Source organism: Arachis ipaensis, chromosome B05, assembly GCF_000816755.2.
Source record: "Arachis ipaensis cultivar K30076 chromosome B05, Araip1.1, whole genome shotgun sequence".
NCBI lineage: Eukaryota > Viridiplantae > Streptophyta > Magnoliopsida > Fabales > Fabaceae > Arachis > Arachis ipaensis.
In genome coordinates, this window is record NC_029789.2 from 98,699,380 (window position 1) to 98,718,576 (window position 19,197).

Sequence of the window (19,197 nt, forward strand, 5' to 3'; positions counted from 1 at the left end):
AGGATGCTTAGTGAGTTTTTATTGCAGTACATTGTATTTATTTGGCACTTTTACCATACTGGGAACCCATGGGCCCGGGGTTCTCATTCCGTATATATCTCTTGTTTTTTAGATACAGGTCCAGGTGCTCAGAAGTGAGTTGTGGGTCGTCTGAGAGACGGCGAAGATCTTTATTTTATCTACTTTGTGTTTTTCTTAGAATCTCTCCACCTTTGTTTTGAAAAGATTATATTATGTATTGAACTCTTTTGAATTTGCCTATAGAGGCTCTCATGTTTCCTTCGGGAGAGTTTAGGATATACTATTGTCAACTACTTTCATATTGTACCCTAGCCGGCCTAAACTTCGTGGGTCGCGACTAGTGGCTATTTACTTATGTTATATGTATCTACCTGTTATCTACCTCTTAATCTCCTCTACGCCTTGTCCGTATATCGCTTTCGACTTCACGGTTTATCTTTTGTTGTTGAAACGTGAGTGATACGTCTTTGCGATTTTATTTCTGCTCTTTTCAGGCTTCTCGATTAATACTCCTTTCGAAATTACCTACTTTTATATATTAAAAATCCACCTGAGAGTCGTACCACCGTAATATCATCGACTTATGACTCGAGCATAAGGATTTGAATATTAGGGTGTTACATGAAGCATTGGGTGCTGTGGATGATGTTGGAGGTGTAGACATTGAAGATCATGTGGTGCAAAGTCAGGAATGGGAAAAAAATTCAACTGGTGCGAAGCCAGGAACTGGAGAAAAAAATGAAAGAGTTGGAGAGGAAACTGTTATGTATGGGAAGGAGAAAAAAATGAGTATGTGGCATATTGCTTTGATTAGTGTAGTTTTTGTTGTTGCTGTATGTTTCTTAAAGTGGTGAGGATGATGAGTTGATGTACAATGTTGATGATGTAATGAAAATTGCCATTGTTGGCTATTCAATGAAAATTGCCATTGTTGAACAAAAAATAAGGTAGTATTTCTGTGAATCAGCTATTATATAAGGTAGTAATTCTGCATAGATTATGACCAAAATATGAACAACAATGTATCTGTCTTAATCCAAAACATAAACAAGTTTGCCACAAAATAACAAAATATCTGGTTGGCATATAAACAAGTTTGCCAAACTACAATAAGTAGACAGTGTTGTTTAATTCATACTGAAGACTATGACAAAAAACAGAAATTCATTCAGTAGTGTTCAGTTCTTCTGATTCTTGGATCCAAGAGTTGGGATGAAATTCATTCCTATGGCCTCACTGCCAGTGACTTTCAAGGTCTCCTCTGATGTAGCGACACTGGCACTGGTACTTTGAGTCTGGGTTGTATCTGGGGGTGGAGTTGAAGGTGAATTTGAAGGTGGATTTGCACTTGTTTGGGGCCTTCTGATTGTCTGCTTGGGTCTGAATTTGGAGGCAGCAGTTGGGGTTTTGGGTTGCCCCATTATTGGCAGTTGGGATGGAGGCCTGAATGGAGGTTGGACTGGAGCAGATGGTGTTGTTGCTGCAGCATTCTAGCTGATGACATGATTCTACAAAAGTAACCGAATTATTCAGTTGTTCAAATGCATTGTCATGAATAAAGTGATTGTGATTATGAGTGTATTATTTAGGGGGCGGGGGAGGCTTACTGGAGACTTCTCTTGCACAGCACTATTCTCAGCCAAACTTTCAGTATGTGTCTGGCTTTGATCCTATGCAACATAAATCAAACAAGGAAAGAACATGGACAAATTAGTCCTTAAAAAAAGGTACAATGACATCGTAACCACCGAAAAAATTTAAAATGTACAGATCGATCCTAAAGCATAGCAGGAATACCTCTGGTTGAGGGGCTGATTATGATAGGGGAAGCAGCACCAAGGGTTCTGTGTTTGCATCAGTCTTCTTAGCTTTTTTCTTTTTTGATTTCCAGTTTGGGTTGCTTGGTGCTCCCTTACATGTCTTATAGTTATGGCCTTTCTCATTGCACTTGCTGCATGTCACTTGAAAGCTTCTCTTAAGCTTGTCACCCTGAATATGAGTCTCAGCAGGATCCTTGTTGCGATTGTGTACTTTAGGCCTCCCAATAGGTCGCTTGATGGGTGGTGGAGCAGGCCTCAGCTGGTCAGTGGTTATCCAAAATTCCTCACTTGGAACTGGTTTTATGCAATGTGCATATGTCTTGTGAATAGATTCCATGCATAACCAGTGATGCACATAATCATCTACCTGGTCATGCCTCTTTCTAATTGCAGCAATACCGTGAATGCATGGCATGCCTGAATCAAAACCACATACTATATTACCTAGCATTATATTAGATCAGCCCTAAAATCATTCAGAACATATTACCTAGCACTATATTAGATCAGCCTTAAAATCATTCAAAACATATTACCTAGCATTATATTAGATCAGCCTTAAAGAAAATCATTCAAAACATATTACCTAGCATTATATTAGATCAGCCTTAAAGAAAATCATTCAAAATTAGAGATATACCGGTCAGTTGCCAAACATTGCATGAACAAGTGTGTTTGATCAAATCGACATCTACTTTGGTTTGCTTTCTGCTAACTTGAAATCTTTTTCGTTCGTTATCTCCCACCCATTCGGTAATCCACCTGCTGCTGGGTTTTATCAGCCTCTGCAACCTTTTCTCCTGAATGGGTGCAAGCTTTCTACTATGGTGCTCTAACAGCCTAATATGCTTGGTCATTCTCCGCATTAGGTAGCACCTAATTTCCTCACACATAGTCAAAACTGGCTTCATTTTGTATTTAACCACTTTTGCATTAAATACCTCGCACAGGTTGTTAGTTAGGTTATCCACCTTGGGGCCATGACTGAAGAAAGCCTTAACCCAAGTGGCTAGTTCAAACCTCATCAGATACTCCCATGCCGCCTTATTCACCCCCTTCAGCTTCTCCATGGTCTCTTTGAACTCTGGTTCAGTAGTGCACCTAGCAGAGTCCCATACTATATCTCTAATGTGCATATCTTTGAACCTATTTATGAAGTTTTTCCACATGTGCATGACACAATTTTGATGATGTGCTCTCAGCATTACCTCCTTTAAGGCTGGTAGCAGACCCTGCCAACACATAATATTGCATACACATATATGCAGTAGTTTAAATTGCATTCACAAATATGCAATAACTTCAATTGCAAACACATATATGCAGTATTCAAAATTTCATACACTACTATGCAGTAATATCCATTGCAAACACATATATGCACTAAATTCCATTTCAAACACATACATGAAGTGATTTAATATGCTACACTAATATGCAAAAATTTAATGTCTACCACATACATGCATTATATTAATATCCTACAATAATATGCAGTAATTTAACATCCTACACTAATATGCAGTAATGTAGAAGTCTAACCTTTTGTTGGTCAGACATAAAGTTCCAACCAAATTGATGTGCATCACCCAGATCTTCCTGAAGCAGTGTCAGGAACCATTTCTAGGATTCCTTCGTCTCCGATCTTGAAACTCCATATGCTACTACATAGAATTGGTTATTCGCATCCTGTGCCACCACTGACAGTAGTTGGCCTCCATGGTATGTCTTCAAAAATGCTCCATTTAGATGGATGAAAGGCCTACACCCAGACTGAAAGCCTTGCTTACAACCCTCAAAGGAGATATATATTTTGTCAAAGACAAGTAGGGATTGAGGGATTGGGATCACATCAACTCTTGCAGTCGAGCCCGGATTACTCTTAATGATCTCCATGGCATAGTCCCTAAGCTTCCCATATTGTTCCTTTTCATTTCCCATAATCCTCTCTTTGACCTCTTTCACTGCCCTGTAGACCATCTTCGGATGCAACACTAGATTAAACTCTTCTCTAAGAAAGTCAATTGCCTCATTAGTAGTCATATGAGGTTGACTAGCCATTCTCTTCTCCACTTTCTTGCTGACCTAGTGTTGATCAACAGCATTACTGCCCAGGTCTCTAGCACATGTATGCTCTGCCTTGTAAGTCTTTACCTGATAACATAACAATATTTTGTTGTAGGATAGATGTACTAGCCATGGACATTCTTCACCCCTGCAGCCAACCCTCACCCTTTCTTTATCAATTTTTATCCACAGCAGTTCCCTCCCTTCAGAAATGAACATATCTTTTACCACTTCTTTGAACCCATCAATGGTTGCAAACTTAGTTCCTATCTCGAACCTACCCTCTCCGAACCCATACTCTTCATTGAAAACTGGAAACTCATGCTTTTCTCCCTCATCCTCTGAAGACACTGGTGTGTGAAGTTCCTCTGATGCATACTCATAAACCAGATCATCATCATCTGAAACCTCCTCACTCACATAGAGTCCTATTGGATGCATATCCCTGGGTTGCACATTAGGAAGAGGTTCTTCAGCATCTACAACAGGCCTACTTCTTTGTTGATTTGCATTAGGCCCATTCCTTCTGGGCTTCATAGCAGGCCTGGTCTTTTTGGGCTTTTCTCTTGGCCCAGTTTCTTTGGGCTTGGCTGTTCCTCTGGTCTTCACAGTAGGCCCATCACCTTTGACAGCACTACCCCTTGCACTCCTTACTCCACCTCTGTTTTTAACTCCACTTGACTCTGCCCCTGTCCCTTCTTTCACACTGCTATTTTTCTTTGGCAGAACCTTGTCCTTTCCTTTCAAACTTCTTTTTTTCCTCATCCTATCATCGTGCTCATCAACACTGGAATAGTCCTCATCCGAAACAGTCTCTGAGTCAGTTGGAGGAGGTTTATACATTTCATCCTCCTCACTTTCTTGCCCATCAGCTTCTATGGATGGTGATGGTTGGAGCTTTCTCATGATGTTGTCCACATCAATAGGGTCATCAAACTCTTCCACCCCTGCTTCTGCCGCAGCACCTTCATCTACTATCTCTGGCTCATCAACGGGATGGTCGAAGTAAATGTAGAATTCTTCCATCGTTGAATTCTTCATCTTATTCTCTCGAAGTTCATTGATGCCTGCATCTCCTGTCAGAATGTGCAGTCCAGCCTCAAGATCACTGCTAGTTGGGTCAAACCAATACACTGCCCTATATGATGCATACCCCAAACCCTTGAACAATGTCACCAAATCTCCAAAATTCACGAAGTCTAAGTCCATCTTCGGAAATTTTTCAACTTTTCCACCAATATACTCAAGAGTTCCATTGGGTTTTCTACCAAAACGGCCTCCGTGCTGAAAAACAGGTACCACATACATATTATCCATCTACATAATCCACAAGTACATAAACCAGAGATTAAACCCTACCTAATCAAAATTTCGAAATCAGTTAACTTCACATACATTTTCCTCATTCTTTTACCCAAAAAAAAAAAAACATGCAGTCTCCCCATAACCCAACCCCATGCATTCTCAATTAAATAACATACATACTCTTCATTATCACCCTTACCTCTATAGATGATGGCAGCTTCCTCTCCATGCAAAGCTTGCCCTAACCTTCAACAACAACCACGTTGACTGACCACACCACCGCTTTCAACTGTAGGACGTCGTTCTTTTTTTGGAGGGAGAAGGGCGTTCCTGTTCTGATAGGGTTTTTCGTAATATGTAGAGTAACTCTTGGGTGTTATGGGGAATGCGAAGCTTCAAATACGGGGGATGGTGGAAACGGCGTCGTTTGGCACTTCAGGGACGAATTTGTCCACTAAAATTTCGTCCCAATCTACCTCAGCAAGCGTAACGGCCACGTCATTCACTGCCCCTCCATGTCAGTTGGCTCCATTGCCGTTTTTGGCCCAAAACGGACGGAAGGGTATAATTGTCACCCGTTTTAAAACATGGAGGATCGAAATGTATTTTCCAATCTTGAGGGACAAAAATGTCCCCATTTTAAAAGGTCAGGGACCTATTTGTCTTTTACTCTTTATTTTTTGTAGAACAGGAATGTAAAAAGAGATAGAGAATGAGAGAGAAAATAGAGAGAAAGATAAAGAAAAAAAGTTAGTGAGTTTGTTAATTTTAGAGGGAAAAATTTTATCATAATTATAATGAAAGAATATTTCGTGGTTTATTAAATTAGTGATGTGTACCCCGTTATTCTCGGCAATAAGATCATAATTAACGAAACCGAACATAAAGCACGGAAACAAACAAAGCAACAACGGAAACCTCTGACTGAGTCATCAACAAGTCTGCGCTACCTTCCAACTATTACCTACAATAACGGAGCCCACTACCCAAACACGATCACAACTCTGCAACTGTCAAAGATGCCAGCAACGGCACCCACCAGACATATCGGAACACACAAATCTCAACTAACACCTTACTCGCCTATAAAACCAAGCCAAATAGCCCGTGAACAGTAAGGTTACATTTACTCGCTCTAGTTTATTTTTCTTATTCTCTGATAATTCCTGTTCTTATTTGAGCGTCGGAGTACTTATTGCAGGTGCTCCCACCGCCGTGTTTCAAGGTGCCGAGGTTCTCTTGCAATGATGTCCCCTAGACGACATATAAGCTCTTCTCAGAGTGCAAGCAGCTAACTTTGGTGTCATATACCTCGGCTCACCTAGGACGGAACATTTGGCGCCCATCGTGTGGCTCGGAAGTTACACTAACCCTACTTTTTTTTCCATATAGTACATTGTATTTTCCTTCTACGCAGGGTTTCTCAACCTTCACACATGGCCGACAATGGAGTTCATCAACCCACCCAGGCCGAACTCATGGCCCAGATGGCCGAGCTATAAGAAGAAGTCAAGAGACTCGCCAAATTATCAACCCTGAACAACGCCAGTAAACAAGAGGATAATTCCAAAGGCTCAACCCAAGGCGGCGTAGACCTTTTGGGTGTCAACCCTCCAAAGGAGAGGCTGACCTTAGACAACCTGTTCTCTGAAGAAATCACAAATTACCAGATGCCAAAACACTTTACACTATCTTCCTCGCTCGAGCCATATAAGGGGATTGGTGAACCCCGGGCTCATATTAAGAAATTTCAGTCTATGATATTTTTTAACGGACCTAATAACGAACCTGTGCTTTGCAGAGCTTTTCCTACATACCTTGACGGAGCTGCTCTACTTTGGTTTTCAAAGTTACCTGCTGGGTCAACCCTACTTACCTTGACGGAGCTGCTCTACTTTAGTTTTCAAAATTATCTATAGGGTCAATCTCTTCTTTTGAAGAGCTAGCAAGGTCCTTCATCGACTACTTTGTGGTAGCACGAATTTACGTACACGGATCGGATTACCTCAGCACCATCCGCCAAGGTCCCCAAGAAAGTTTGAAAGATTATATGTCCAGATTTACAGAAGCAACCATGGAAATACAAGACCTGAACCCCACCATCCATCTACATGCCCTCAAGGCTGGCCTACGGCTCAGAAAGTTCAGAGAAACAATTGCGGTCACAAAGCCAAAGATGTTAGAAGAATTCCGAGAGAGAGCAGCCGGACAAATGGAGATCGAAGAACAACGTAAGGCCAACAGAACAGAAAGAAAACCTAGAAAGGAGGAGGACATGATACCAAGGTCGGCGAACAAAGAGCTCGGCAAACCATTCAAGCTTACCCCAAAATTCGACAACTACACCAGATTCAACACAAGAAGGGAAAAGATCATCAAAGAAATACTCAACGTTAAAATCATAAAACAACCAGCAAAAGTTGGGAGCTATCAAGACCAGAGGTTTGTTGACAAAAGCAAGCACTGTGCCTTCCACCAGAAGTATGGACACACAATCGATGAATGCGTGATAGCCAAAGATCTATTGGAAAGACTAGCTCGACAAGGCCTCTTAGACAAATACATCGAAGGAAGAAAATATAAAGAGGGCGATAAGGACAAAGAAGATCACCAGCAAACCTTGGGAAGCAAGGAAGCTAACAAATGGTCAAACAATGCCCCACCTAAAGGGGTTCTAAACTGCATATCTGGAGGATTCGCCGAGGGAGGCGAAACAACTTCGGCAAGGAAGCGTAGCTACCGCGCAATGCTGGCAATTGAAGGAACAACACCACCTAATAACAAAGATGCAACCGACCTAGAAATCACTTTCAATTAGGATGACATATGCTCGGCCGCACCACACTCAAACGACCCAGTGGTAATTTCCATCCAAACAAGCGAGCTATTGGTAAGAAAAGTCCTTCTGGACCCAGGTAGTAGTGCCGACGTTCTTTTTTGCACTACTTTTCTAAAAATGAAAATATCGGAAAAACTCATACAACCCTCAGCCGGAGAATTTGTCAGATTCTCCAGAGAAAGAGTTCCAATTAAGGGTTATATATGGTTAAAAATGATAATGGGAGACCCCCCACTATCTAGAATCATCGACATATAATATCTTATAGTTGATTGCCCTAGTCCTTATAATATTATCCTCGGAAGACCTGATCTGAATATGTTTAGGGCAGTAGTTTCAACTTTTCATCTATGTGTCAAATTCCAGGCGCAAGACGGAAAGATAGCGACACTCCATTTAGATCGTCAACAAGCTCGGCAATGCTACAATGCAAGCCTAAAGAGGTCGGCTCCAGGGAAAGAATTCTAACAAGAGGTCAAAGCAATTCACAACACAAGTGAGGTGCTATCTCTAGCAGAGCTTAACCCTCGTGGGGACACCCAAGAAAGGCCTCAACCAGCAGACGAGCTCCAGAAAGTCCCGCTGACGACGAAACCAGAACAAGTCACATACATCGGTCAAGCACTACAAGGGAAAGAAAGATCGGAGCTCATAAAAGTATTACAAGACAATGCTGACTTGTTTGCTTGGACCCCAGCAGACATGCCAGGAATAGACCCAAATATTATTTGCCATAAGCTCGCCACCAACAAAACAAGCCGACTTATAGCTCAGAAGAAGAGAAATCTCAGAGCAGAAAAATTAAAAGCAGCACTCAAAGAAATTGAAAAGCTTCTTAAAGCTAACTTCATCAAAGAAATCAGATTCACCACATGGCTCTCGAATGTGGTAATGGTAAGGAAAAACTCAGGTAAATGGCGCATGTGCGTCGACTTCACGGATTTAAATAAGGCATGCCCCAAAGATGCCTATCCTTTACCTTGTATTGATAAGCTCATAGACAACGCATTAGGTTTCAAAAGCTTGAGCTTCATGGATGCATACTCTGGCTACAACCAGATAGTCATGCATCCAGAAGACCAAAGCAAAACAGCATTTATAACTGAACATGGAAACTTTTGTTATAGAGTAATGCCATTTGGTCTAAAGAATGCAGGTGCAACTTACCAACGACTGATGGACAAAGTTTTCCACCACCAAATAGGTCAGAACATGGAAATCTATGTGGATGATATGGTCACCAAGACGACTCAGGAAAGGTCACACTGCTACGACCTCAAAGAGATATTTGAACAGATCCGAGCATACAAGATGAGACTCAACCCAGAAAAATGTGCCTTTGGGGTGCAAAGAGGAAAATTTCTCAGATTCATGCTAACTTCACGAGGAATTGAAGCAAATCCTGAAAAATGCGAAGCAGTACTTAACATGGCGAGCCCTAAAACAATAAAAGAGGTACAACAATTGGCAGGAAAGATAGCAGCACTATCTCAGTTTCTACTATCAGCCTCAAGCCGATCATATCATTAATTCCAAACAATAACAAAGAATAAGAAGTTTCAATGGACAGAAGAATGTGAGAAAGCGTTCGCCGAGCTCAAAGCCATTTTGTCATCACCACCCGTGCTGCAAAAACCAGAAGTCGGTAAACCTTTATACTTATATTTATCCATTTCTAATCATTCAATAAGCTTGGCTTTAGTCATTGAGATAGGAAAAATACAACAACCGGTATACTTTGTCAGTAGAGTAATGCAATCAACAGAACAAAGGTATCCGAAGATAGAATAGCTAGCTTTAACACTTGTAATAACAGCAAGAAGACTCAGACACTACTTCCAAAGCTACACAATAATAGTAAGGACAAACCAACCATTAAGACAAATACTGACGAAACCAGAACTGGCCGGACGACTGACCAAATGGTCCATCGAGCTCTCAGAATTCGATATCCAATTTCAACCAAGGTCGGCATTAAAGGCGCAGATCCTTGCCGACTTTATATCAGAACTAAACTCGGACGAACACAACAGACTCTGGGAGCTACACGTTGACGGAGCATCTAGACGAGGAGGAAGCGGAGCTGGGATAATCCTAAAAGAAGGAGACAACGTGGTGGCCGAACAATCCCTCCAATTCCACTTCCCGGCAAGTAACAATCAGGCCGAATATGAGGCCCTCATAGCCGGACTCAAGCTCGCCCTCAACCACCAAGTACAAAGCCTAAAAGCACACTGTGACTCCCTCTTGGTTGTTCAACAAATCCGAGAAGAATATGAGGTAAAAGATCCCTTGCTAGAGCGATATTGGCTCGTAGCAAAGGATCTCATCTCAAAGTTCAGTTCATTCATTATTTTACATGTGCATAGAGAAAGGAATGTTAGAGCAGACATTTTATCTAAACTTGCCGCCACTAGGGCAGACACACAAACATCGGCATTATCACAGCTCACACTTAAAAAATCAAGCATTGAATTACTATCTATAACAAGGATTAACCACCTCCATGACTGGAGAGCACCTTTTCTTGAGTACGTTAACACAGGTACCATACCCAGGGACGAGCTCAACCCACAATAATTCAGACGAAAAGCAAGCCTCTACACAAACATAGCGGGAGAGCTATACAGACGCGGTTTCTCACAACCATTGCTAAAATGCCTAGGTACTGATGAGGCAAGGGAGGTGATGGACGAAGTGCATGAGGGCGTATGTGGGAACCACATCGGCGGACGAGCTCTCGCCGCAAAGATCGTCCGAACAGGATACTATTGGCCGACCATGAAAAGATATTGCATAACAAAAGTCAAAACATGTGACAAATGTCAAAAGCACGAAGCCATCTCTACAAAGCCAGCCGAGGTATTACACAGCATGGAGGTAAGCTGGCCTTTCCACAGATGGAGGCTAGATATCCTCGGCCCATTCCCAATAGCGCCAGGTCAGGTAAAATTTCTTTTAGTATCAATAGACTACTTCCTAAAATGGATAGAAGCACAACCCTTAGCAAGAATAACAGCCAAAAAGGTAAGATCTTTCATATGAAAAAACATAATATGCCGATTTGGAATACCAAAGGAAATAATATCAGACAATGGTAGACAATTTATAGATAACAAGCTCGGCTCATTTCTAAAAAATTTTAATATACAGCACCATTTTAGCTCGGTCGAACACCCACAAACCAATGGGCAGGCCGAGGCTACTAACCGAGTTATATTGCAGGCAATAAAAAGAAAGCTCGACAACGCGAAGGGTGAGTGAGCCGAGCTAATCCCAGAAATATTATGGAGCTACAACACGACAATACAAACCACCACAGGAGAAACACCCTTCAAACTAGTGTACGGGTCAGAAGCGCTAATTCCAGTAGAGGTCGGAACTCCCACAATCAAAACCGAGCTATATGATGAGCAACACAACACATACATAAGGAACGCCGAGCTTGACCTCGTCGAAGAAGACAGAGATATCGCGACAATCAAACAGAGAGCCATGAAACAATTGGGGGAAAGAAAACACAATAGAAAGGTCGTTCCAAGAACATTCACTAAGGACGACCTAGTCCTCAGACGAACCGAAGACGCGAGATGACCTCCTTTGCAGGGCAAGCTCGCCGCAAACTGGGAAGGACCTTTTCGAATAGCAAAAGTACTCGGAATGGGGGCTTACCAACTCCAAACATTACAAGGCAACCCAGTGACGGGAAACTGGAACGTTTTATCATTAAAAAATGTATAGATCATGACTTGTACAATCAGCAGATGAAGGTAATCTTTTTCCCCCCTTAGAGCTTTTTCCCAAAACAAAGAGGGTTTTGCCTAAGGAAGGGTTTTAATGAGGCCGGACGCCCAATATATTCAAATGAACGTGATTGGTTCTTTCAAACAAACCCAATCCTAACAAACAAAATGCAAAAACAAACAAAACATACGCCACAAAAATCACAAGAAAGTGATATAGTCAACTTGGCCTTAGCTCGGCCAAAAAAAACACTATCCGAGTTCAAAACAACAACAAAACAGTGAACATGACCAAACCTCGGTCAAACAAAACTAAAGTCGAACAATAGTTAAAAGTTAACAATACATAGCCAAAGTACATAAGGCAAAACAAACTAAGAGGGGGGAGCATTCTCATCATGCTCCTCCATAGTGCCATCTACAATTAGCTTCCCATCAATCACGATCTTAGTCGCATCCAAACGATCACAATCAAATCAGGAGCCAATAAGGAAATCTGGCTAACGGCACGATCAAAGCCGGAGACAAACATCTCCATTCCCGCTTCCTCTAGTTCATGAACCCTTGTAGTCAACTTCCCCTTAGAAATGTCACTCTCTTTTATATCAGCCTGCAGCAACCGAACTTGGTCCCTCAATCGAGCCACCTCCTCTTCAGATTCCTTTGCCTTAGCCACAGCACTAACAGCAATATCATCTTTTTTCTTTGATAACTTCTCCAATTCAATAATCCTCGCCTTATATGACCTCTCCAGGTCAGAGACCTTATCAATAGCCTCCTGCTGCTCAGCACCTATGAGCTCGGTGGTGCGGCCAACACACATCAGACGAGAAGCAACGATCTGCAAAATTAACACCATATAAGAACAGAACAGCAAAAGGAAACATAAAAGAACACAGAGGAAGCCGAACATAACCTGAACAAACTTTCCAAGCGCCTCCATACCAACCCGACGAGTCATTAGCATATCCCCAGGATACTGGGACGCTCTATCTACCAGCTCGGCAAAATTAAACTGATCGCTCCACAAGGAGTGGGAGCTAGATCCCGAGATAAAGCCATGAAGCCTTTTTTGATGATCAAAGGCGGCCGTATCACCAACAACAACCTCTTGATCACTCTCTGAGATAACCTCCACAGACTTATCAATATCACCTCTCTTCCTCTTATATGAAGATGCTGGCTGAGCAGCAGAATAAGCTACTTGTCCACCATCATCCTTCTGAACTCCTACACCACTAGTATCCTTCTCCTTTTTCCTTTTCATAAAGAACTGAAGCCGAGAAGGATCCAAGAGGGGAACCCTCCCACCTACAAGAGCAAACCAATAATTAGAAGATATTACAACATCAACACAAACAAATAACAAAGCAAAATGTTACCTATATACACTTTCAAGCCCTCACTGTCACCAGAATCATACAAACGCAAAAGCTCAGGAATCGATAAACACACCCCGTCAGCAAAACTTTCAACAAGAAAATCTAAAAGGGAATCCTCCTCCTCACTCCGGTCAGCAGCCTCAAGAATTTGACTCGGCTCAGAACACCAATAAAGGGGAAACCTTTCGAAAAGCTCATCGTCTAAATAAAAGGGATATTCAGCCTCAACCAATCGAACTTTAATAAAAAGAGACTTGAAGTTTTTAAAAGAAGATTTATACAGAAGAAAGAGAGGACGATCCGGAAAACTACTAAGACAAACCCACAAACCCTTTCGAACCCCTTTGGCTTGAAACAATGAAAAGAACAACGACAACGAGCATAGAACGAAAGAAAATCCATTAAACACTGAAAAGCGCGAGGAAACGCCCAAGAATTCGGGTATAACTACGAGGGCACACAGTTAAGTTGAGTAAGAACATCACATTCGAATGAGGAAAAGGGAAACTTAACGCCAAGTTCAAACATACAGGGAGTATACATGTAGAAATACCCCCAATCACCTCTCCTCTCGCACACCCTATCGCTGCCAGAACAAGGAAAAAACTCAACGGCGACGTTGGAACCACTCTTCACAACATTCAGACCTCTCAAATCAGCCATGGACTCAACACTGGTAAACGATGAGGAACGAGTCCTCACATCATCATGAACCCAATGATATGGGTCATCTTCTTTAACCTCAACAGCTTTCGATTTCTCTTTTCCTTTCTCTCCCGCCATGAACAAACAACTACAGTAACAGTAAAGAATAAGGGCAGAAGTACTAACCTTTGGAGGACATAATAAAAGTAAAACTATGAGAAGTTGAAACAGTAGAGTTCCGAGACAAGAGAAAAATTATTGCAAGCCCACTAACCTAGTGGATGACTTGACTAATGGCCACTAAAAAACGTAAAAAACTCAACCGGCAAAGAAGCGCATTAAAAGCGACACGTTTCGCGAGAACGCAGAAGAGTCACCCAAAATTCTTTTCAAAGTCCATCAACAAACAAAGTAGGCCCAAACACTAAAGACCTACGTATAGTAAGAGTCAACCACAAGCCCATTAAAGCTCGCTTGCTCTTTTCCACACAAACACCAGTCGAGTTTGGGGACTATGATGTGTACCCCGTTATTCTTGGCAATAAGATCATAACTGAAGAAACCGAACATAAAGCCCGGAAACAAACAAAGCAACAACGGAAACCTCTGACTGAGTCATCAACAAGTCTGCGCTACCTTCCAACTATTACCTACAATAACGGAGCCCACTACCCAAACACGATCACAACTCTGCAACAGTCAAAGATGCCAGCAACGGCACCCACCAGACATATCGGAACACACAAATCTCAACTAACACCTTACTCGCCTATAAAACCAAGCCAAATAGCCTATGAACAGTGAGGTTACATTTACTCGCTCTAGTTTATTTTTTTTATTCTCTGATAATCCCTGTTCTTATTTGGGCGTCGGAGTGCTTATTGCAGGTGCTTTCGTCGCTGTGTTTCAAGGTGTCGAGGTTCTCTTGCAACGTTGTTCCCTAGACAACATATAAGCTCTTCTCAGGGCGTAAGCAGCTAACTTTGGCGTCATATATCTCGTCTCATCTAGGACGGAACAAGTACCCAAAATCTAGAGCAGCAGCATTTAATTTGTTAGTACTTAATCATGAATCATGATAACGAGCATCCGCAATAATAAATGATTGATAAACCTCTCTCACAACTCACAACGCACAACTCAAAAAGAAGTCGTCTCAAGTCTGAACCAAAATAATCAGGACCCACTAACGACATCAACACTTTAACTCGCAGCATGTTCCACTCTTGATTCCGAACTTTTTACCTTACGCAATAATAGTAGGAGACACTAGACAGATTAGTACTAATGAATTACTGATGATAGATCTGTTCCTTTTACAGTTTACTCTTTGTACCGTTTTCGCAATTTGCAAATTAGCATTCTCTATCTAGCTTTTAGTTTTTGCATTTCTGCCTCAAAAATAACTCTTAAGCTCAAAACTGAAGTGAAATGATTTTAAAGTCAACATCGACAATTCAAGGATCAACCCTAAATTCAAATCCAACTCTTCGTTCCACTTTGATTATTCAATTCATTACACATATCACTAACACTGACCATTTTTGTTGAGTTTTGACCACTGTTTAGCTATTTCTCTTTCCTTCCACAACCACCACCTCACCGATCCACACGGGAGGAAGATAACATTTTTTGTTTGTGCATTTATTTGTTTTTGTTTTTTTTTTTTAGTTTCCTCTTGCCTTGTAGAGCGGGTAAAAAAATAATAAAAGCAAGGTGACTCATTTATTTAAGTAACGTTAATTTGGGGGGAAAAAACGTGTGGTAGTTAAAAAGCCTTGGCTACTTCAAGGTACAAATAAGTAGATAGAGTTTGCTGGAAGATTTTTTTCATGTTGCTTTTCGAAGATCCTTTTCTTGCTGAGGGAGCCAGGAGGACCCTGATGCATGTAGAGTAAGGTATGTATGAACCCAATTCAATTTGATGTTAACTTTTGGTTAATTTTCTTTATCTGTTATGTATTAAATGCTTCTTGTTGCTGCTGGAATCTCTACAAAGTCTTCTGGTTTGCAAGCTAAATTTTCAGCGACACATGTTTATAGATAGTATAATTAGTTAATTTTTTGGCATTTTTTCCAGTGTATCATAAGGATTATTCATTGTTGTAGTATTGTACATTGAATCTGTTAGAAAAATCGAAAGTCCCCTATGGTTTCTGTTACCAAGTTTGCGTTTGATGCTTCTTCGTTTGTGGAAGTGATCGTTTTCTGCATGTTATGACAAGGGCAAATTAATTAACATACTTAGTGCATCTGAAATGAACTTAAGCAGAATTCAACTATTTAAATAGTAGGATTCTTCTCTATTCATTAATTGGTTGATACAAACACTAAACTTTATGTTTGTGGTTGTTTTATTGGTGATTACATGATGATGAATTAGAATAGAGGAGGAATTGAAAATGCCTTGTAGTTTGTAGAAAACGAACTATGCACCCAAATTCTTTGGATGTTTCATTCCTTTTCTAAGTCTGGTATCTCTTGACGCAATGAAATGCTTCTATATGTGTAAGAATTTGAAATTGATATCAAATGAAAGGTGAATGGATGTAATTTGCAAAAGAAATGAACTTGGTTAATTGATCCTGTAAAATAACCAGCATTGTATGTATCAAGAAAAATCTTCAGTCCCTATGACTGGATCATTTACTGGTGAGCATCAAGGCTAGGCATCGACCTGATTTAGCAGTTGAATTGCACACGTATTACTGTATTAGTACCATAATTATGGCTATTTCTTTTTCTGCAGAAATTTGTTTTTAAACTTCAGAACTGGTTGCTGATTGCTGAACCAAGAGAATTGAAGGTTGGTAATGGATGAATCTACCGAGAAAGTTCAAGAAGGCTTATATGCTACAGATGCCGATTTTAGAAAACTCTACTCAGTTGAGGGGATCTCAACTAAAGAAGATGACATGCAAGAAATGGAGATAGCACTTCAAGCCTTAACGGAGATAGACTTCCGCTTAGCATATTTTTCTGAAAAACTAATGAACCTGCATGTACTTTATATTTATCTGTTGGCCCGGGAAAATGATCTTGAAGCAATAGATACAAAGGATGACTGCATCTTGGCAAACTTCTTTGAGAGGGCGATGACGTTGGATCTATTGTCTGGCATTTTAGATTCAGAGGTAAGAGAGCTGGACAATTTCATGGACACTCTGCAGGAAGAAATTGTTGATGCCCGTCGTAAAATATTTTCATGCAGACATTTGACAGAAGTTTCTCATATGATGGAAAAAAAATTGCTTGGCTGTGAAGAATCTATGAAGCAGTTTCAGCAGCAGCTATTGGAGTTGAAGATGCAGTCAACCCAGTTACAGAAAACAATTGCTGCTTTAAAAGATGATAATTGTAAGTTCAAATCTCTGCTAATTATTTTATGTTATTTTCCAAAAATGGTATGTTACAGTTCTTTTCCCAGTTTTGGATGATTGTTCACTTTTCTCAATCACCTGTGTAAACAGGCAAAATGGAGAGGGTCTTTAATTTATTGGAAAACAGTCAACTGACAGATATGAAAGTAAAATCCAGTGATCAGATGGTTGAACAACGAAAATATCTTCTTCGAATGCTTGAGAAGTCCCTCGTGAGGGAGCTAGATCTTGAAAAGAAGTTAGTGGAGCTGAGGAAAAATGAAGAGGTAAAGCTGAAACTTCACTACACGGAACAGGTAGCGCTTCGTATGGAAGAAGCAGCAGAAGTTGTTTGGGGAAGATTTCTAGAGGCAGACAATGCTGTGGAGGTGCTGATGGGGATTTCCAAAGGTCTAATGGGGCGCCTCCAACTAACTGAGTTCAACCTCAATGGTTATATTCACCGAGAAAATGAGCTGAAATCAAAAGTTCAAGATTTCATAGAAGAAGTCAAGGATAAAGATGCCGCTATAGAGAAGCTTGAGAGATGTAATGTCGAGAATATGCAGCTGAAGTCTGAAGTGTTGGCTTTAAAGGAAAAGGTCAAACTCCGCGAAGAAGAGCAAAGGGATTTTGAGCTTCGGCTAAATTCTGTGATTGCAGAGAATGAAACTAGTCAAGAGCAACTCATTGAACTGGAAAATTTGGTTGTTTCCCTCAAAGAAAGTGTTGACATTGCCGAAAATCGGGCGGAGACTGCAGAAGCAAAGGTTACACAGTTAACTGAGACCAACTTGGAACTTACCGAAGAGCTGAATTTTCACAAAGGAAGTGCGAGTGCTGCAGAGAAGAAAGTTGGTTCACTCGAGAAGCAACTAAGGGAATTAGATAGCCAGCTGCAGAATGCAAAGGCATCTTCTGAAGCAAGTCAAGAACAGCAGAACATGTTATACACAGCAATATGGGATATGGAAATATTGATTGAAGAGCTAAAATCAAAGGCTTCAAAAGCTGAAAGTAAGAAAGAGAGTGCTGAAGAGCAATGCATTGTGCTATCCAATACTATCTTAGAACTTAATAAAGAATTGGATCTCCTCAGGTCCAGCATGATCAGCATGAAATTATCTTTGGATCATGCTTGCAATTCAAAATTATCTAGTGCCAAAGAAATTGATACCAGATCCAAGTTTATCATGGATATGATAATGCAACTAGCTGCCGAAAGGGAGCGTATCAATAAACAGGTATTGACTTCAATAAGTTACATGACAATTGTCATTATTACTGCTGTTCTTTCTCTTTCTCTCTTTTTTTGTCGTGTCAAAAAATAGTTATACATTACTCAACTATGATATCTAAACATGATATCATAACTGTTGGCATTGTTCTTCATGCAGCTACATGCTTTGAGAAATGAAAATAAATGTCTGGTAGAGAAGTTACAGGATACTAAAATTGGCGCCCCTCTAGATGCTTGCAACAACGGACTAAATAATAGAAATGAAGATCAAGATTCCAACATTGACTCAAGCAATGGTAGCTGTACAAAATCATCTGATGAAGAAGGAGCAGATCCCTTGAATAACACCTTCAAGGCAGGTACTTATCTTTTTCACTAGTTGAATTCAATTTAGGTGTTTTGTAATTGGTTCTGCTTCATAGCTAGTTCCTTGAAAAGCATTGATGCACAAGTCAATTAACTCAATGGAAGTTCTTTCAGGGCATTCATTTCCATTAGTACATAATACCATTGGCATGTTGCATGATATTTGAATCTTTTGGCACCAATGATGATACTTATCAGCCAATGCATATACAAGGAATATTCTCTTGAATCAGTGATAAAAATCTAGAAATAAATTTATCCTTATTTTAATCCCCTGAAAGTTACTTTACACTGGTAGATTCTGAGCTGTTTTTATCTGTATTATTATTACTATTATCATTATAGGAGAATGAACTTAGAAAGATCAATGTAGATTCAATGAGACACCAAAAAAAAAAAAAAAATGTAGA

At 40.6% G+C, this 19,197-nt stretch overlaps 2 protein-coding genes across 4 annotated transcripts in view; one reads left to right on the forward strand and one right to left on the reverse strand.

Annotated features, from left to right (window-relative positions):
• Positions 1,200-3,902, reverse strand: LOC107640790. The gene is made up of 5 exons (XM_016344289.1): positions 3,510-3,902; positions 2,482-3,073; positions 1,858-2,258; positions 1,629-1,691; positions 1,200-1,511 (listed from the first exon to the last, which is right to left on the reverse strand). The coding sequence occupies exons 1-5, from the start codon at positions 3,900-3,902 to the stop codon at positions 1,200-1,202; spliced, it is 1,761 nt and encodes a 586-aa protein (XP_016199775.1).
• Positions 14,955-19,197, forward strand: part of LOC107643751 (WPP domain-interacting tail-anchored protein 2) — a 5,465-nt gene continuing 1,222 nt past the window's right edge. Inside the window, exons 1-4 of one of the 3 annotated variants that reach the window (XM_016347482.2) lie at positions 14,955-15,721; positions 16,572-17,179; positions 17,293-18,425; positions 18,579-18,776. In XM_016347482.2, the coding sequence (XP_016202968.1) occupies positions 16,636-17,179; positions 17,293-18,425; positions 18,579-18,776 (1,875 nt within the window). In that variant the 5' untranslated portion in view covers positions 14,955-15,721; positions 16,572-16,635. Of the gene's footprint in view, positions 15,722-16,571; positions 17,180-17,292; positions 18,426-18,578; positions 18,781-19,197 lie in introns of those variants that run through there. The other 2 variants (XM_016347483.2, XM_016347484.2) reach the window with 2 other exon arrangements.